Raw genomic sequence first — 20,036 nt, forward strand, 5'->3', positions numbered from 1 at the left:
AGGATAATTTCAAATACACCAATTTAAAGGCTATTGTCTATCCATGATATCTCTGTCACAGATTAGATGATGACATATGTTACGTGGGCTTTACCAGGTAGCGTGGCCGAGCGGTCTAAGGCGCTGGATTAAGGCTCCAGTCTCTTCGGGGGCGTGGGTTCGAATCCCACCGCTGCCAGAAATCTTTTGATGCCCTTCAAAGCAAGGCATACTCAACCACTACAGTCAACTACCTGCAAAAAAATCTGTCTTCTGTCAAAAAGCAATCAAAATACATTAACTTATATGAAAAATACAAAAACATCAGTGCCCCTGTGATAACTTCCTAGCATTATGGACACGAGCTCCTCCCCACGTGTCTGTGAGGCAGAGTCAACATGGTACCTCGAGTCGAGCTGTTGAGTTCAGTTGCCTGACTTCAGCTCATTTGCGCACTAGATTCATGGACTGCCCATACACACTAATGAGATAGTACAAACTGTGCGGTGAAGTGTGCAGGTGAGAGCTACTTTTGCTCAAGTGTCTAGTGTTGATGCCGTTTACATTAAGACTTGTTAAATCCGGGCCGATGACTGATTTTGTCTAGCATGTGTGTGTTAGCATGCCGAGCTAAGCTAGTGGGTGCCAGGCTACAGTAGTCTGTCTAGGCTTGCTATCACCGGCTAGCAGCCTGTTAGCTTATACGTTGCTTAAGCATTCACAGTAAATGGAGGCATTTAGCTTGATGTTCTCTGTCTTGTAGTTTTTACGCGTATAGGGGTTAAGATTTACGCCGCTGCGTAATGTGGGCCTTTGTGTAGATAAAGCTCTTCTGCAACCTGGCTGATAAAGCTAACGGTGCTAGAAACTGACTTTTATACGTGTAGGTATCTGCAGTGACAGATTTAATTGTCTGAAATCGTTGTTTTGACGTGTCTACCACACATGATACGTAACAGAAGGCGTTTTCTTGAAGAGCAGCCATTTAAACTGGATTGCGTACAGTTACATCATGTGAGTGTTACCTGGCTGTGTCAATGAAAGCATCATCTGACAGATTGCATGATCATGGTCTGGCAGTGGACTAACTTCAGGCTCTTCATAGTTGTTGGTATTTTTACTTGTAAGTGGACAGTGTACTCGTACCAACTCAGTGAATTATATTGTAATTAGCATATTGTATAACTGCACCAGCTGGCTGTTCTTTGTCACCACTATGGGTGTAACCTCTTGGTATGTGTAATTAACTCGGTGTGTTTTTGTTGTCCAGGTTGGATCCCTGAGATCTCCTGCTGCTCCTCTCCTGTGACATCTCCTTTCAGCCCGTCCCTCTGATCACGTCAATATGGCCAGTAGTGATGACGATGATCCCATTATAGAGGAGGTATGCTGAGGGTGTTTCAGATTAACTATTCATTTATTTTTTTTGTAGCTTGCTGTAAAGTCAGCTGAGCTGAAAGGTGAAGCTTTCCATTTACTGGTCCATCTTTGCTCTAGTCCTCAACAATTGGCTGAAATGGGTTTCCTTAAGAGGGTGGCTGGGCTCAGCCTTAGTTAGATGCTCCTCCGCATCAAAGTCAGCTGATTAGGGTGCCTCCTGGTAACCTCCTTTTGGAGGTTTTTTGGGTAGGTCCAACTGGGAGGAGGCCTCAGAGCAGACCTAGAGGGATTCAAACTTGAGGGATTATATATCCCTTCTGGCCTAAGAACGCCTCTGAAGCCCCGCAGGAGGAGGTGGAAAGTGTCGCTGTGGACACGGAAGTTTGGCTTTCCCTCCTCCACCTGTTGCCCCTGTGACTCAACCTTGAAAAAGCAGAAGATAATCGGTGGTCAGATTTGAAAGTATTTGATAATGTTTAGACAGAATGTGGGGAAAATAAGCAAGCAGAGACACAGACTAAAGCATGATTCTGGGAATTGTCAGTGCTTTATGTATTTTAAGACTATTAACCAAGACTTAACTTTATAAAAGCTTAAACACAGTTTTTTCCGAGCCAGCTAAGATCTTTGGGCCATCTATTGTGAATTTTTCCTGAGGTAACCCTTTTATTTTTTTAAAAAGCGTGTATTTTCCTCCTAAATTTGCTGGTGTTTCATCAGCCTCATTCCGCTTGACCTTCTTCAGTCCACAGGGCTTCATTTGCAGATTTCTGATGCTGACTTTGATGGGGAGGACTTGGGGAAAAGTTTGATGCTTTTGATGAGTTTTATGAGCACATCATATTTTTGCAGGCATTGCCGCACATTAACAGTTAACGGTAACTCGCAGTGTGTGCGGGTTAGCAAGGTTACTTTTTGAAAAACTTCGTTCTTCAATGTAAACTAACACGAAGCCAGACTTTGCTTAGTCTCAGTGAGTTCAATAATTGCTTCGTAAGAGAAGCCAGCAGAAAAATCGGAGCAGAAATATCCAGCTAACAGCACCTGAAACAGGCTGCCTGACTGAGAAAATCTCCATACATCAGTTTGTACAATCTGAGTGACTTGATTCTTCTTTTCTGTTTCATGTAGATTGATGTGTACCTTGCCAAAAGTTTGGCAGATAAGCTGTATCTTTTCCAGGTGAGCTTTTACCTTTGTCACACCATCCTGGTGCTAAATGGTTAAAAATGTCCAGAGTCTCTGACTAACAAGTCTTCTTTGTCTGCCGCAGTACCCCGTACGACCGGCCACTATGACCTATGATGATGTCAACCACCTGTCTGCTAAGATAAAACCCAAACAGCAGAGGGTAAATGTGCTCCTTAAAGTCTGTTTTAGGCATCTGATGCCTTTCTCCAGTGGTTTTTATCAGCTTTATACTAAGATTTTCCATTTTGAATGTGTTGAGCTTCTAGTTTGTGCTTTTTCTGAGCTGCAGGTCACTGAATTAGATAACAGTAATATGTTCATGTTCCATTGGTTTACGTGTTAATGAAAAAAAAAATACAAAATATTTAATCGTAGGGTTTTTCCGTTTTCGTTGATTGGATTAACAAAGGTCTTTTCATAATCACAAAGCATTTGGTGTGTACTTCTCGTGGTGCTCATCGGACAGGTGGAGCTGGAAATGGCCATCGACTCCATGAGTCCGAACTACTGTCGCAGTAAAGGAGAGCAGATAGCTCTGAATGTGGACGGCACTTCCTACGATGAAACAAACACCTACTCCGCGTACGTCAAACCTGGAGAATTAAATTTTTTAAATCCTTTCTTTGATCGTTAAGCTGAAGGATTTGCCAGATAGTTCGCTGGACCGAGTGTTCTCTTTTTTTTTTTTTTTAGAAAAATGATGGACAAGCAGACCTTCTCCTCCATCCAGGCAACCACCAACACCTCCAGATATGCGGCTGCGGTGTTTCGCAAAGGTCAGAGCAGATTAAGTGGTTGAACAGCTGCTGCAGTTTATTGTTTATCTCACCTGTTCCTGTAAAAACTCAAAGTTCACTCATGTTCAAGAGTCCCTTTTTTTTATCTCAAACATTTAACTGCTTTTACAATTATAACCTGACACGTCATTGAGAGCTACTTTGTGACGTTAAAATTAATCGTGGTCATTGCACTGTTGTTGTTTTTTTGAACAGGCGAGCTTCATATCACCCCTCTGACGGGAATCCTGCAGATGAGACCCAGCTTCTCTTACCTGGACAAGGCTGACAACAAAACCAGAGAGCGCGAGGCGGCAAACGAAGGTGCGTTTTTCCCGTTTTATCGTGAAAGAAGTTGGCGTTGGCTCCTGTTTTTAATTTTATAAGTGACCCGATATCAGGAAGACATTTTTTATTGCATTAGTAAACTAAATATCTTTACATATGTGAAGAAAAGTACATGACTAAAAGTGCCTTGTTACTGGTATCAAAATCAAAACATGCTCTTTTTACACAGTTTTGACTGTTTTCTATGAGCCAATTGCTCACAGAATTGCCTCTTACCAGCTCTTTAAACATGAGTGCTGCCTCACTTGTATTGTTATCTGAATATCTTTGATATTTTGGTCGTTCATGGGATAAATCAAGACTATCTTTAGGTCAAAAAGGCCCATAACTTTCATTATTTATCTCAGATCTGATTGATTAAAAACATTGATTCGTCTAGAAAATAGCTGGGAGAAGTTTAATTTTGTGTTTGATATGTCTAACTTGTAAGTCCTCAAGCAGTCTCAAAAGTAACATCTTCGAATGTGCGAGGAATGTTACATGACAAGAGTATCCCTCCTGTAGGTGGAGATTCGTCTCAGGATGAAGCTGAGGAGGAAGCCAAAGCCATTACGGTAAAGATGGGCGTTTACACATGCCATAAAATCATAATTCCACTGGCTTTAAGCGCTTATGAAAATACACAAATTATGAAACGTCCTCTGTACGTGTTCACCTCCAGGTGAGGTTTGCCCGCCCCGAGTCAGAGCAGGCCCGGCAGAGGAGGATCCAGTCCTACGAGTTCCTGCAGAAGAAGCAGGCGGAGGAACCCTGGATTCACCTGCAGTACCACGGTGTAAAGGTAGAGGGAGCTCTTAACATTTTTCAACAAAAAAACAGAACAAAACATCATGGGACACTTCATGGTGTGTTGCAGTCTTTCAGTTTTGTGTTTGACATGTTATTTCAACGCAGGACGGGCGCTCGGAGCATGAAAGGCAGTACCTTTTATGTCAGTCAGGGGACACCTCTGAAAACTCTGAGCTGGTCAAATCTCCAAAGTGAGTATGGTCAAATGTCACCGTGGGTTACACAACTTTAACTGGGAGTCCAGGTTACTGCTTATTTGTAGCATGGTCAAACCGGATTTTATATCGTCATTCACTTCTGTGATTTTGGGCGGAGTGACGGTTAGCACAGCTGCTCCCATAGTGACACCACCTCACTGTGCCCTCTTCCTCTGTTCTGGTTTAACAGAACCAGAGTAAAGAGATCCAGTCATCAGCCGTTGAACCTTCTACCCATTTTGATGAGACCTACTCTCATTAATACCGTGGATTATTTTGTTGTAAACCTAAAACCAACAGCTCATCAGTTTGAAGGTGATTTGTCAGAATTACATCATGATGCTGGAGGTCAAAGATACTCTTGTCACTATTTCATAGGAGCAGCCACCATCCTGTCAGCATTTACTAGTTTCACTCTGATCTGTTTTCACCTCCGAGCTGTGCTCACCTCAGATTACAGACCTTTTCTCTCATTTTCCCAGGGAGTACTTGGACATTCTGATGCCCCCTCTCGAAGAAGAGAAAGCGTGAGTATCTGCTCCTTTTCTGACAAATGATTCTTGATTTAAACAGAACCGCATTCACTGAAATACACCATTAACATGACCATCCATTTCTTTATCAGAGCAAAGCCCGTTGGTCCCAGTAATGTGCTCTCAATGGCACAGCTCCGCACTCTGCCGCTGGGAGAACAAGTCAAGACCCTGATGAAGAATGGTAGGCCACGGGGGCGCCAAAGTGTTAATAAGTGTTAAAGTCTTTAATCTTCCTCGGGTGCAGGATGTTTGAATATTGTGTAAAGTTTGTAGTGTTTTCAATTTGAACCCAAAGGTGATGTAGAAATCTACCTTTTAGTTGACTCATGTCACATTTCCTTCTACAATTTTTGCTCTCTGCAGTCAAGTTGATGCCATTCGCTAACCTGATGGGCCTCCTCGCCTCTGGTACTGACCAGACCGCAGTGCTGCGCTGCATCCAGCAGGTGGCGCTGCTGGTTCAGGGGAACTGGGTTGTAAAGAGGTGAGACCATACCTCCCTGTTTTTTCCCCAGTTTGCACGTGGATCTTTTGTGGTGAAACTGATAAAATGCTCCAGAGTGGATTAGTTTGATTAGTACTGATGTTGATGCGTTTTTGTCCCCAGTGATGTTTTGTATCCTAAAAACACGTGCAGCGCTCACAGTGGTGTCCCCGCTGAGGTCCTCTGTCGCGGCAGGGATTTTGTGGTGAGCTCTTGTCCCTCTTTTTGTCCTTTTTAAGTAAACGATGCAGAATTAAATCCAGTGCATTCCTTTTGAAGTCGTGGTAAATCACTTGTTTCTTTTGTTTAGATGTGGAGATTCACTCAGGTGCGCTCTGTGATGAGAAAGGACATTGCATCCATCATCAAAGTAAGGATCAGTGTGTTTTAAAAAAAAAAGTTTATCTGAACTCTGAGATGGTATTTAACCATGAAATGAAACTGTCTTGATTAATTTAGGCATGGTTGATCAGTAGAAGTAGCTTCACAGTCTTTGATGGTTGCTTTATTAGAGCGGGTCTGACTCTGAACTCTTGTCTCGTTTCTGTTTATTTGGGTAAACATAATGAACTTCTCCCTCCCTTTCCCTCTGTTAGCTTCCTCCAGAGGATGTGAAGGAGTTTCTTGAGCATGTGGCTGCTCCTCGGATCAACCGGGGCTGGGAGTTCCTGTTGCCTACTGATGTGGACTTCATTAAGAAGCACCCAGATATTGAGAACAGGCAGCACATGCTGTGGCTTGGCATCCAGAGCAAGTAGGTTTCATGAACAATCTCCCCAGGGTATTAAAGTGCTGTCGAAGGTTCTTCTGGGAAGATAGCTCGTTGTTTATCAGGAACAATCTGCCCTGTCTGCCTTAAAGGTTGGAAAAGGTGTTCAGTTTCTCTAAAGAAGACATGGTGCCAAAGAACCCCCCTCAGCCTGGTGAGTAAGAGCTTGCTGTTTGTGAAATACTCAGCAGAGATGACTCTTACCTGAGCTGACGCTCACATGCTGTGTTTGTAGAGCCTGTCCACATCAGCGGGGAGCAGCGCCTGAGGATGGCTCAGGGGCGAGCGCAAGAAAACCAGTCGTCCCTGCAGAGGGACCTGGACTCCAGACACGCAGGAAGCAGCGTCCACACCAAACGGGACCCTGTCAGCAACAATGAGGATGAGCCAATGGACACCTCTTCCTCCTCCATCCCCAACGGTTCTGTTAACGGTTACCCCAGTGCCATCGCCCCCCGTTTTGATCACGCTAACGGAGGGAGTCCCGCCAACACGCCGTCCCTGGAGCTGCAGGAATTTGTGATAAAAACTTTCCGGAAACATTTTGTGCTGACGCTGAACGAGCTAAAGAGGCTGTTTAACCTCCACCTGGCTTCCATACCGGCGGGACAACATGTACTTCACTCCATCTCGGACCACATGCTCCAGGACGCCGTGCTGCTCTGCCAGTGCAAACAGATCATGGTGCCTGTCAGTATTCAGAAGTATTCTCTTCTATGGTCAAATCTCAGAATTTACAAACTCGTGGATGCAAAACTCCTTTTTATACACTATTGATCCTCCTGTTTCTTTCTTCCTTTTCAACTTTGAGTCCTTACAGTTTGTATGAAACATAGTTTTCTGCTACTGAAAACCCTCTTTCTTCTTCTCAACACCCGCTCAGTAAATGGTGCAGTTAACATATGCTTTAAGCTGTTTAATGTGTATAAGCTTTCCAAAGTTAGGACAGATGTCTATTCTTTTCTGGCCGTTCATTGAAAAGATTTGGTTAGGGTTAGGGTTAGGTTTGCTGTAAAGCAGAGTAATAAGTTCAAACCTACACGAACAGGATGTTGAAACAACACACAGTCTCACATTTCACATGCAAAGCAACAGGAAGTAGCAAACCATTGTCGCTCTAGTACAAAAACCACATCCATGGTTCAGACCATGCAACTCAGCAGAGCAGCTGAATATGAATAAGAAACGTGGCTAAATAAGGTCCTGATCTAGTTAAACTGTCAGTTATACAGCGGGTGAATGTCTTGATGCTTGAGAAAGTCGTCTACTTTGGGTGATTAGATGACCCAGATGCTCTTTCAGTTTTTGAAGCTTCCTGTCATGTTGCTGTTGATGCAGCCCTGTTATCACACACCTTATCTTCCTGACACAGCTTTTAAAAGCGTGATTTGTGGATTGTTCTTGTGAGCTCGGAGCCAAGCATGCAGAGCTTCTGATTCACCTGCACGTTGGGCTTTTTAATTGTCGGGATTGCTGTCCTCTGTCCTGAAATTAGAGCTGCTTCTCCTCACGTTTGTCTACTTAAAACAGCCGTGGGTGCTGAATAAAAGGGGGTTTCTCGCTGTATCAGTTTCCTTGCACAGAATAACGACATTAACGGTCGTTTTTCCGAGTAGGTGCACTCAAGCCTGGCTCTCAGGTTCCACTCAAATTCAAAGAGCCACCTGATAGCCCTGTGTGTTTGCAGTCTGATGGTCTACTGTGCATTTGGGCTCAGGTGGCTGTTTTTAGGCTTAAGGAGGACTGTTGTGTTAGCCACATCCTCTTGTGTCTTCATTTTTGTGCTCTCTGAGCCAGCTTTCTCCTGGCTTGGGTCTTATCCAGTTTGCATCCTTGACTTTAACAGATTTTGAAGGCTGTTGGGATGGAATGGCTTGAAGCCATCTTTGTTACGCAACAGATTCTTAGTCCCTGAGCAAAGCCCTTTACTGCTCAGCTGATGGTTAAGCCAGAAGGTTATTTGTAAACAGGCAGCTCTTTAGTCAGATAACCGCCTTTCTTTGCCCTCTGTAAACATTACTGTTTAGCTATCTGACAGTTCATAGGGTTAAGTCAGTGGGTCGTGTCTGGACAAATAATCCTGGCTGTGGATGCTCAGACTGTTCTTGTTTAGATTGGGGATTTGATCAGAAGACCAAATTAACAAGCAGAACAAGTGCTTGAGAGAAAACAAGGCTATTAGACTTCACTGTAGCTGGTGCACTGGTGAATGAAATGAATTATCAGTCCATGTTTTGCTCAACATGTATTCCAGAAACTTTCTTGGAACAGTCCAATAACCATCTCTGAAGGTTGTGACTTCAGGTCAACTTTTAACTTCTTTGTTTCTCTTTAACTTTTAGTTTCCTGCTCAGAGCAAAGCAGCTCCTGATGAACAGAAGGTGTTTGGCTTGTGGGAGACCGGAGACGACTTCGACAAGGTAAATACTCGCTGTGTGAAGACATTTGCTGCCAAAACGTACCACAAACCACAAGTCGGTGTCAGCAGTCACTGAATTTCACACGAGCCTCAGACTAAAGATTATGTTAGTCAGAGTGGCCGTGTGTGGTTTCCTCACTGTGTCACTGACTTAATTCTTTATCTATTGCAACTTTAAGGTTAACACAATACCGGACTCCATGAAAAAGTGAGAAATTGTGCCCTTTTGCACCTTGACTTCTTTGAACTCTACAAAAATCAGTTCTGTCGGTCATTCCATGCAAGACAGCTTCTTAGTTGGACCACACGACTTCTCAGAGATTTAAAGTGTTTTGGTTCTACTACAAATTAAGCAGACCTGGTATTTGCTGAGCTTTAGGGATGGATTTTGTTGCTTTTGCTCTGAGAAATATGAGCTGTTTCTCCTCTACTAAAAGTACCTGCTGCATGATGAAGTTTAGCAAGACCTTTCCATTATTTCTTCTGTTTTTGTTTTTCTCCGGCAGCACCGTCGGCTGCTATATGACTTATTCACGAAGAACTACCGTATCAGAAGGAGCATGATTCAGACAAAGCTAGCGCAGGAGATTGCAGACACTTCTAAAGCCGTCATCGACCGGCTGCTTCAGGTGAGATGGGTTCTGGGGCTGAATATCCAACTTTAATCCGCCATGTTCCACTGATCTAACCTGCAGTTTGTTGTTGCAGGAGTGCTGCAGCAGCCACGCAGGGATGTGGTACCTCAAAGGAACGATACAGTCCTGACCCACAGAGCCTGCCCTCCACCCCACCCCCACCCCCCGCGGTCACCATTAGCCAACTAAAACCTCTCCTGTGTGTCCAGTGCGAGGGCAGTTGAAAGATGAAAGCCAATGACAGCAGCTGGCCCAGCTCTGAGAGACGGCGATTGGATGACGAAGACGTCACAGAGCTGTGTTCTGCTGAGAACTGAGAAGAAGAAGTTTTCTGACATTAACATGAGCACTCTGACGCAGTGGAGGACAGAAACTCCCGCCCGCATTGCTGAAGAGTCTGAGCGGAAACTGATGATTTAAAAGGAAAAAAAAATGAAGAAATGGCAAGATTTATGTATACGGTTTAGCAGTAGAATTAATTTCTTTTGCATTTGTGACCTCATGTTGGATTATTCTTCTCACCCAATCAGGATGGCGTTCACAGCTGCGGCTCAGAGTGCTTTCGTTTTCCACCTGATATCGCCAGAGAACATGTTTTTATTTTATCGTATCAACGACACATTGTTTAAAGCCTCGTGGGTAGAAATTCAGTTTTCCATTTGTAATTTAATGCATTTTCATTGGATCTGATTCTGGTTTGGAAATCCCACCTAAGTACTGTATTTGTCCCACCTATGATGCTCAAGTGGAAAAGGCGAACTGTAAGGATGGATAAAAACACACAAAAGCATTGGAAGAAACGGCTAAACTCATTTAGACAAAAAGGGAAACTGGAATGCAAAACGAGCAAACCAATTCGACTGAATGCTGTTGGCAGTCATGGACCTGGGATCTGCTGCAGTAGCTGTCGCTTTTCCTGTATTTCTGCGTTAAATAGATACGGTTGACTGATTATCAACCCTGGGGAACCAGTGAATTAAATGGCTGATATCTAGTTTTTTTTTTTTTGGGTTGAATGTAGGTTTTCAAATGTTTTTTTCCTTGCCGTGACTGATTCTGAAGAGAACCAATAAAGATGCAATTTGGAATAAAAATCTTTCATACGTTTCACTGTGCAAACCCAAGTCCAGCTTACAAATAGCCATGTAGGGTGATGGTGGAGGAGAGCAGCTGTTGCTATGGTTACAGCAATTTTCAAGAGCCTAGATCAAGAGTCAAACCTCCCACCTGTTTGTGAAAGATGATGCTGTGATTTTCATCATGTTCCAACATTTCAGGCCTAATTAACAGTTCCCTACATCATTAAATTATTTTCGATTTTTTTTTCACAGGTGGCTTATGTGGCTCAATAAACTCCTAACATGTTGGGGGTGTTATTATTATAGCGCTGATTTGGGATGGAAACGTCAGAAAAATGAGCCGGATTAGCTTGCGAGTACAACTGACGGTCATAAGGTAGGATATTTTTCCCAAGCTGTTTGCAGCCAAGAAGTTTATATAAAGCAGCCTAAAGAGAGTTAAGAGTTTTCTCATTGGATTTCATCTCATGTATGTAGGAGGATGTTGTTGCTGCTGAGAAAAGGCCTTAATTTCTCACATCTTCAGGTGAAATGTAAAAATTATTTTAAAGGGAATAAACTTTTTTAATTGACAATCATAAGCTTCAATGATCTGTTATTGATGCTGGCAGGAACGTTGTGTTACAGCGTAGCTAGAAAAAGCCTGAACCCACTCACTGATGTCTCAACACTTATGTAGAGAATGGGCAAAAAAACAAAACACTTGTATTAGAACTTTTTTTTTTTTTACCAGCAAAGAAGTCTTGTTCTTTTAAACTAATAATCTGAATAACTACAAGTGTGTGTTTTAACATTTGAAGGGGGATTTTAAGTTATTTTCAAGCCATGATTATTACCACATCTGGAATAATAACATGAGATGTTTCCAGTTGTTTTACCTTTCCCACACAGCTGTTTCTGCCAAGTCTATGGAGATAGCTGCCTGTATACAATTTAATTATCTAATTGTCGTTTAGATATCTTAAGATTATTTGCTTTGACAAATATTCCGTTATGGTCTCATTTTTAGTGTTACAAGGTGCCGCTTGATTCTCGGTGTAAAAGCAACTGATGACTTTAGTCATATTGGAGGACAAACTTGGCAGAAAGCAATAAACAAAAGACAAATACCGTCTCAGCTTGCTTCATGTTTTATGGCTCAGAGCAGTAACATTAAAGGTGAAAGCACAGTGCAGATTATTCAGATCCAGAACGTGATTTAAAGATTTAAAAATTGCTTGCATCAACTATCCAACAAAGACAAAGTGTCCGAACAGCGTTGACGATGCCTGGTGCATTTCTAAAGTGCATCTCCATTTGATTTCACAAACTATCTTTAAGCTTAACAAGGACACACGGGCAGCGAGAGCAACAACTGTTGCTGGGAGGCTTCGGCGTACACATTCCTTCTTTACAGGTTACATGATCAAGTACACAGTTATTATTTTGATAAACTTCCCTTTGCTATAACATTCATTCACAACCAGCTAACCTACCACACAATAATCATCATTTATGTTACAGTTAAAAAAGAAAAACACGTGAGCACCTTGTGATAACTCCTTCACCAATACATCATTGCATATATTGGTCAACCGTGCATTGGTTGATTTTACAGGCGCGGGCAAAGCTACAATCAAGAAATGTACTTTTTTTTCTTTTTTTTTTAAATACTTGCAAAAATAATAGGTCACATACAAAAAAATAACCAAAAAACGCAGAAATGTACCGGAGAGTTACATCTTAGATGTTGCCCTTAATTTTCTAGAAAGTGTCCTTAAGAAGTTTTTGAGTACCAGTTATAGTTATGAAAGAAGCTGGAGGCCCCTGCATCTTTTTTTAATTACCTGGAATGCAACTTTATTGCTTTGTTTCCCACTCGAGTCACAGATGAAATCTAGAGCAAAATGGGCACGTATGTTGTCCTCAGCAGTCGATGGAGACCAAAAATCGGGCTATAGGAGAGAATATTGGACCAATATTAATCGGGTGGACGCAAACACAACTCCAAATTAACTTTATAAGTGCTAATGGATCAGCGTTTGCAACTTTAGACATTTCCCTTGGAAGTAACAAGTTCCAGCTTTTGAAATGCCCATAAATTCCGATAAATTTGGGCTTACAATAGATGGTTGGCCAACTGAGGACATCCTCTTAGGTTCTGTGAACTTTATGTGGACTGGAAATATGAATCTGTCAGTTGGTGAAATGTCACAAACATTCACCAAGATAATGAAATGTCTCTGTAATTACAATCAAATGGTATCTTTGCCAGGACTTCTAAGTGTTTACATTAAGGTGTCACTTTCCCTCTAGAAAATTATGGGGCCCTTTAAATAAACCGTCACCAGCTTATCGGAAGATTATGGATTATTCCCCCAGAAAGGTGTCCACAGGAGTTTGGTTGTGACCAGAACTGTGTCACATGAGGTAGAGTGATTGTACAGTAGAGACGGCGGCGTCAGGCACTGGTGTTTCTGTGCTAAATGAGCCACATCTGCAATGTGAGCTGGTGGTGTTTAGTCCTCTTGTTCCTGCATCACCCATATCCCCTGACTTGTTTGTGTGGCGATCATCATATCTGGGTAAATAAAAGTCTTTTCACAGAGTTGCTACTGTTGTTACTGCAAGAAAATAATTAGTCTCTCAGTTGGTTTTACTTCAGATGGAACTAATGCAAAGTAGGTAGTGCTTCAACAGCTGAGGATCTGTTTTCAATCAGGTCTTCTTTGGTTTTTTGAATGCGGGAGAAGATTTCCCTGAAAAGTTCCTTGTACTCTGGCTGGTGAAAGTCATCCTCAAAGTCCTGCGTGTCAGTCAGGACAGGTGGAGCTGCGACGAGCGCTGCAGTCTGCACTAACTTGTAGCTCTGCCCGTCCTCCTCCTCGTCCTGTAGTCCCAGGTGGCAGCGCCGCAGCAACTCGTCATACTTCACCTGCAAGGCACTGTACTGGGCGTCAACCTCGTTGAGCAGCGAGATCCCACGATACTTCACCACCTCAGCTCGGCGCACACAGGAGCACTCATGGTCGTAGACCCTGTCAGGAGAGTCGGGCACCTGCATGGCCTTCATCAGCCGCTCGCTAGCCCAGCGCTTCAGGACCGCAGGGCTTTTGGCTGCCGCCAGAACTCCTTCGTTCTCCTCCTCTGGGTTGAGGAACAGAGAGTGCGGCAGCAGGCCGTGAATGACGTCCGGCCTGATGGATCTCGAAGAGGACTGTGATTTCCAGAGCTGACGAAGCTCCTCAGCCTCGTGCTCCAGCTCAGACACTCTGGCCTGATGGAGACAGAATAACGATTTAGAAATTAGACAAATCACACCAGCTGTCAGCAAAAGAGTTCACAAAGATTTATTCTTTCCAGGAAGGAGCGTTTTCCATATTTGCCAAATAATCAGAATATGGCTAAATATGTTCTGTTATGTAAAAAAATCTGATTAAAAATTCGATAAAATTTCCTAATTAATAACTAGATGTGAGACGTTACATACCCGACAGCCCTCCATCCCTGCCAGCTGTTGCTCAAGCGTGGCATTCTCCCCTGCCAGAAGCTCCGCCTCTCGCTCTGCCTCCCCCCTCCGAGCTCGCTCAGTGGCAAACTGAGTCTGAAGGGCACGGAGAGACTGTCGCAGCGATGCCTGCTCCTCCTCCCGCCACAACACAGCAGAAGACTCGAGGTCGTCTGAGCGTTCATCAGGATCACAGTCGTACCTGCGCAGAGACACGGACGATTAAACCTGACGTATGACGAGATGGCGGTGGAGCAAATTAACTGCTTGATTTCAGGTGTCTGTGCTCAGGTTCAGGCACAAAGTTTTTATTCTTTCCTCATTCTATGGTTGGTTAGGTTGAGGCAAAAAAAACGCATTTTTTAGGTTGAGGCATCAGAAAGGATTGGTGAAGGAGGTTTAGGAAATATGTTTTTAAAGAAACTTCAACAGTACTCAACAGTATTTATGCTCAAATGCAGAAATAAATTAATAAACCTCACAAAAGCAGCCTAAAGCTTAACCCGTCACCCTGGTAACCAAGAAAATGGAAGAAGCTACAAGCTTCTCCTCCATTTACACAGTGGTACACAGTGCTTAAAAAAAAACAGTTTGCAGTCATTCATTCTCATTTAAAAACTTTCACTGAGACCGGTCCGGATATTTAGATCCACGTGCCTTTTTTGGAGCACTTTAAACGATTTCTGATTGAATTCTAACATTCGAACACTGATCTTAATAGGATTAATAACGCTAAATCTTCATCAAAAGGGCTATATATGTGAATTAAAGAGCAGTTTATGCAGTTTTTTAACCAGAAGTTATACAAGAGGAACAAAGAAGAAAATTCAAGAGGAAAGCTTAATGATTAAAAGGGACCATGTGAAGCTAGTAAGAGGACTTATAATTAGAACAATAGCTAACAATTATTCTCATTGTCAATTAATATGGCAGTTATGTCAAATGTCAGAAAATCGGTGAAAAATCAGTGTTTCCCAAAGGGAACGTCCTAAAAAGTCCGGCTTTTTCCACAACTTAGAGATGCTTAGATAATGATGGGAGCAATGAGAAATAAGAAAATATCAGGATTTGAGGCACCATAATCTGAGAAATTTGTGTTTTTTTGTAAATTAAATCATTTGAACTAATTGACTGATCATCAAAATCAGGAGTCAGTTTATTTGTTGACAACTAGTTGATTAATCATTACAGTTCTAACTTGAGTGAACTCATTTTGGCAACTATTCCCATGCACCGTTATCTAACTCTTTCTAATCTGTGCTGTCAGTGAGGCAAAACCAAGTGAAAGGTGACAACCTGAAACGCACACGAGGGAGTCGAAGGGTCCAAGATTGCTATCCAAGTCCAGCTCTAATGATCTTAAGAATGTTTACTATGAAATCAACAGAAATATATAGCTTTAATTTTTTTTTCTGCATCCGGAGATGTAACGAAAGTTGTTAGTTTGTGGAAACGTTAGATTTTTAAAAAGAAAAAAACAAAAAGAGCGACAAGCCCAGAAAAGCACATGAAAGCAAGGGTCATTAGATTACAATCAATGAGCTTCAGAGTCATCCACACATGTTTGTGCCCTCCAGCTCAGACTTTGACCTCCTTCCTTCCAACCTCATCCAACAAACTGCCCTGTGACTTCAGGTGCGACACTGCTGTGTTGTCATTGCTGATATTTCCGTGCGTCTGACCTGGATGTTTTCGAGTGAGCTGCTCAGACAGGATTACACACCAGAGTCTAAACTGAGGCAGTGAATGAAGCTGTCCCGCCACAAGCCAACAGGAAGTGGCCGCAGCATGAAACATGCACACTGCTGTGAGGAGGACAGTGGGAGCAGGATTAGCAGACATAACTGAAGCTAGGAGGATTTGCTGATCCCTTCTTCGGGCTTACAAAGAGTTTCTGGATCTGTGACAAAGCCATTAAGATAATTCTATTCGGCTGAGGAATAAGCTCTAAACAAACATTTTTTAAATGAACTATTTCACCCTTTTAGCTTCCCTCCCAACAAAAACAGAGCAACAGGCTTAGTTATTCTCTCCACACAAAATTGTAAATATAACCAGTCATGCTGGTCATGTTAACAGCAGGTTATTAATTAGCAGGTATGTGGGCTCGAGTGTTCGTGACCAGTGCAGACTGGAAGCAGTCAAGACATTTTTACAGCTTCAAGTAGTTTGTTTCCTTCGTTATTATGTAATCTTTTGCAGCAACACTGTACCCTGAACTAACTCCAGGGCATGAAAATGATTACTTAATCTTTTTTCTTACAAAGCACTTCCTTGGAATCTACATACTCATACAGATAGTAACATGGCTGCTATTTGGACATTAGAAAGGAAAAACAACCAGCCATGAATATGAGAACTGGAGGCAATCCTGTTGGGTAACAGTGTTACATCCATTTTTTAAAAAGTTGTATATGTCACATGCCAGTTGCTGCCTGATGTGAGTCCAGTATGTTAAACAGTTCCTTAAAATTATGTCTCCAACGAACGGTTGAAGAGCTAAAAGATATTCGGCTTAAGTTGTACAAATATAAACACTGTATAAAAGAAGGTTTTCTTTGTCTCGTATGAAACTATTTGAAGCTTTTTACATGCTGCACCAACCTGGGCAGCTACTCAAATCTCTTTTATAAGCAACTATCATTTTTAATCATTTTAGTTCACTCTTTAGTTTCAGCCACATCGATCTCTGCTTTACTGTCATCACTTCAAAAACATTTTGTTGTACAGAATGATGAAAACAGTGTCATGTTTGGACGATCATTTTCAGTTTCAGATCCTCACCGGAGAGTGTTCTGCAGCTCCTGCAGGCAGGACGCGCTCTGGGCGCTGCGAGGAGGCCCCCTCTCTCCGTTCGAAGGCTTCTGAGGCCGACATGGACTCAGTTTCAACTCCTCCACCTGACGCTGCAGCTCCTCCACCTGTGTCTGCAGGCTGTCCACAGTTTCTGTCAGCCTGCATGGAAAAAACAAAGATCTAAAGTTAACAGGAACTATTGCACACTTCATTTGAAACTTTTCCAGACCATCATCATACCCCTGGATCTTCTGCTGTGCAGTCCTGTTGTCCTGAACCAGCTTGTGGTTGCTCTGCTCCAGCTCTCGGGCTGACACATCCAGCTGCTCATACACTTTAGCATGCTGGTCGTTGACCTGTCTGAGGAGGTCCACCTGCTTCGTCAGGTACTGACAAAGAGGGAAAGATGATAATATAAAAACAGGAGCTGTTTGATACTGTCTGGTAAGGCTCCGATAAAGGATACTAAGCTAAGAAAGCGGGACTCCAATTAGCCAATCGTCTAGGGCAGAGAGGTTGCTATGGTGATTCCCACTTCTAAAGAGAGTTTTTGTAAAGACTGACTGAGCAGTTTTAAAAACACTGCATTGATAAAAAACTTTTTTTAAGCACAACTAAAAAATAGCAGCATTGTCAGTCAATTTACAGCAGTTTACAAGCCAGGAGATAAAAACAATTATGTAATTCAACAATTCTTTGACTCCTAGGAACACCTAATGCCTATTATGTGTTTAAGTGCCAACGTCTTCGAGAACAATTAATCTTATCAGTTGTTGCTGCCAGGACATCATAAAACTTTCAACAGCTTATATGTCGGCTTAAAATCACCACAGGAAGAAAAAAAAAGAAAAAGAAAACCCTGGGGATTAACCTCACACTGCCAACAAACAGTCCAATGTCAAACTGCACAGAAACCGCTCACATAAACTGTCAAAAGTCAGTGAAGGACAGGCACAGTATGCCGAAAGTCACACAGGTCAATTCTACTTTTAAAGATGTTGCTGCTTTCTCATTACTCACTGCCTTCTGCTCCAGTAATAAGTGACTGAATCAGGTAATCATATGTAACGCTGCTCACAAGTAGCATCACAGTTCAGGTCTTAAGGGATTAATTCTGTAAGTCAACAGGGAGGTGCAGGGATGGAATTAGATCCAGGAACCCCAGAATGACCGTGTTTCTGTGAATTTAGTTTCGATCTAAGATCTGCGAGAAATCCTGAATTCACAAGAGGATGCAGAGACTTACATAAGCAACTGTGTAATTGTAATAATTGTAATTGTCACATTACAGAAAAACAAGGAGAAGAAAACAGGTAATATAGTAGTACATTCTTCTTTTATACACATTTGATTAACATAACAAGCTGTTATGATTAGATTGCTCATCATAAGTTTAACAATACACCAAAATACATTTATGCAACCTGACATTTTCTCATGAAAATGACTATATTTTATGAAAACTGCTGCCAATAAACCCTTCAACACAACAAATAACACATAATAATTTTCCACCTTTGCAACAAAGAGTCGCTGGCGTTTTTCCTGCATTATATTTAAACCTTGATCAGTTCTGGGACCTTTTCAGAAAATAACTATACTTGAAAACAAATCTTCTCACGAATAAAGTACTATTTTGGCCTTCGGTCCAGCATGTACAGAGAGGGCAGAGTTTTTAGTGTGGGGACTTGATCAATTAAACTGAAACAGTTGATTATTTTAGAATCATTTTGTAGGGCAACATGAACCTCTCTTGGAATAATTTATGTAATTTTATGAAGCAACCACATACGGACCGAGTCCTAGTTTGACAGAGACGAGCTGAAGCCGAGTCAGACGACAAACACGTCCTTACCTCGATCTCCTGCAGTTGTTCCTGGTTGGTGGTGTACATTTGCTGCAGCCCCTGCTCCAGCTCCCTGTTCCTCTCCAGGAGAGTCTTCCCGAGCTCGGCCGCCAGCTGCAGGTCTGTGGGAGAGACGGAGTGAGCAGGAATCGGACGGGCTTCAGAGATCATAGCTCAGTGTCACTGATGGAGGCACAGGAACCTTCCAAGCAGCTTTGGGAGGTTTTATTGGCAGGAGTCCAGCAACTACGGTCTCCTCCATCATTACAAACTGACTTACATTTATACAAATTTAAATCGGAAGTATGGATTAACATATCTCAGAGAATGGCCCAGCCTGGCATCATGTGGCCCTCTTCTAAATGAATGTTAAATGTATAAAAATTAAACATTAGAAGCGGGTTTTTACACACACATACACGCCAGTGACCACCAATGTGAGTAAAGCCACATTCAGACAGAGCTTTTTTATTTTTTCTCTTTGCCGCATATGTCAGTGTCCTGCTGACTCCTGTCTTTCCCTGCAAGATTCACCAATTTTCAACAAAACTGCTGAGAACATAGCTCGCAGACTTGACAAAAACATTAAATCACATATGTTCAGACAACCGGGCAGATATTCCTACAAATTGAACCTACAAAGCACCTGCATGATTTAAAAGTTTCATTGTGATTTATATGTTAAACGCAATAAATATATTGGATGTCATGCCCATGCATTTGGAGAATGGGAATGCATTAAATAAAGAGCAAACACGACCATTTATCTGTAAGGCTTGACAGACAAAGACAGAAAGGAAATGTACCATGTTCAAGGTCTTGCTTGTCGTACCACGGTTCCTCCTCCTTGATCTCAAATTCCTCCTCAACAATCGTGTCTGTCAGCATCTTCGCGTAAAAAAATCACTCACACTTGTTGAGGCGTACTTGAATTTTTAAACGTGGCAATTGAAAATAACCCAAACAAATAGATTTCAATCAATTGAGTTGGCGTCCTTCCCGCCTGCTGCAGCCGCCGGCACCGGTGTGCGCTCATCACCGGACAGACCGACGGATCGCTGCTGATGAAACTTCGCTGCTGTGATCAAAACGCGTTTCCGGTTTGGATTTTCACGATAAATGTTGAGACGAACGTCAAAAATAACAACTTCCAACACGATTCAGTTAAATCACTGTGGGAAGTTATGAACACATATATGTCACTCAACAATTACAATACAGTAATTATAATATATATACCTCTATAAAAAGAGTTTTTCTTCTAATATTTATAAAATTATACAATTTTATCATTATGTGAATTACCATATGGTCTGGGAATATAC

At 42.3% G+C, this 20,036-nt stretch overlaps 2 protein-coding genes and 1 non-coding gene across 3 annotated transcripts; 2 read left to right on the forward strand and 1 right to left on the reverse strand.

Moving 5' to 3' along the window:
- The first annotated feature begins 96 nt into the window (after positions 1 to 96).
- Positions 97 to 178, forward strand: trnal-aag (transfer RNA leucine (anticodon AAG)). Its single transcript has one exon. It is a non-coding gene; the product is annotated as a tRNA-Leu (tRNA).
- Positions 179 to 343: 165 nt separating this feature from the next.
- polr3e (polymerase (RNA) III (DNA directed) polypeptide E) lies at positions 344 to 10,597 on the forward strand. Its single transcript, XM_072373084.1, has 21 exons — positions 344 to 498; positions 1,250 to 1,363; positions 2,491 to 2,541; positions 2,633 to 2,710; positions 3,017 to 3,132; positions 3,244 to 3,326; positions 3,543 to 3,650; positions 4,179 to 4,228; positions 4,336 to 4,455; positions 4,569 to 4,654; positions 5,143 to 5,187; positions 5,286 to 5,377; positions 5,560 to 5,680; positions 5,804 to 5,885; positions 5,991 to 6,050; positions 6,277 to 6,434; positions 6,542 to 6,603; positions 6,685 to 7,139; positions 8,792 to 8,869; positions 9,375 to 9,497; positions 9,577 to 10,597. Exons 2-21 carry the CDS (start codon positions 1,325 to 1,327, stop codon positions 9,631 to 9,633), a joined length of 2,064 nt encoding a protein of 687 aa, XP_072229185.1. The 5' UTR covers positions 344 to 498; positions 1,250 to 1,324; the 3' UTR covers positions 9,634 to 10,597.
- Positions 10,598 to 11,696: 1,099 nt separating this feature from the next.
- Positions 11,697 to 19,753, reverse strand: LOC140278629 (cerebellar degeneration-related protein 2-like). Its single transcript, XM_072373680.1, has 6 exons — positions 19,518 to 19,753; positions 18,721 to 18,833; positions 17,106 to 17,254; positions 16,854 to 17,024; positions 14,052 to 14,271; positions 11,697 to 13,838 (listed from the first exon to the last, which is right to left on the reverse strand). Exons 1-6 carry the CDS (start codon positions 19,597 to 19,599, stop codon positions 13,233 to 13,235), a joined length of 1,341 nt encoding a protein of 446 aa, XP_072229781.1. The 5' UTR covers positions 19,600 to 19,753; the 3' UTR covers positions 11,697 to 13,232.
- Positions 19,754 to 20,036: the final 283 nt, after the last annotated feature.

This window comes from Leuresthes tenuis, unplaced genomic scaffold, assembly GCF_036924035.1.
Source record: "Leuresthes tenuis unplaced genomic scaffold, fLeuTen1.0.hap1 SCAF_20, whole genome shotgun sequence".
NCBI lineage: Eukaryota > Metazoa > Chordata > Actinopteri > Atheriniformes > Atherinopsidae > Leuresthes > Leuresthes tenuis.

What these genes read in the sequence shown, in the direction of transcription:
- polr3e (XM_072373084.1), top strand. Translation starts at nt 1,325, where the DNA reads ATGGCCAGTAGTGATGACGATGATCCCATTATAGAGGAG. An exon ending in TAAAACCCAAACAGCAGAGG is followed by an intron (nt 2,711 to 3,016) that starts GTAAATGTGCTC and finishes CTCATCGGACAG; the next exon opens with GTGGAGCTGGAAATGGCCAT. An exon ending in GGCTGCGGTGTTTCGCAAAG is followed by an intron (nt 3,327 to 3,542) that starts GTCAGAGCAGAT and finishes TTTTTTGAACAG; the next exon opens with GCGAGCTTCATATCACCCCT.
- LOC140278629 (XM_072373680.1), bottom strand. Translation starts at nt 19,599, where the DNA reads ATGCTGACAGACACGATTGTTGAGGAGGAATTTGAGATCAAGGAGGAG. An exon ending in CAAGCAAGACCTTGAACATG is followed by an intron (nt 18,834 to 19,517) that starts GTACATTTCCTT and finishes TCTCTCCCACAG; the next exon opens with ACCTGCAGCTGGCGGCCGAG. An exon ending in GCACAGCAGAAGATCCAGGG is followed by an intron (nt 17,025 to 17,105) that starts GTATGATGATGG and finishes TTTTCCATGCAG; the next exon opens with GCTGACAGAAACTGTGGACA.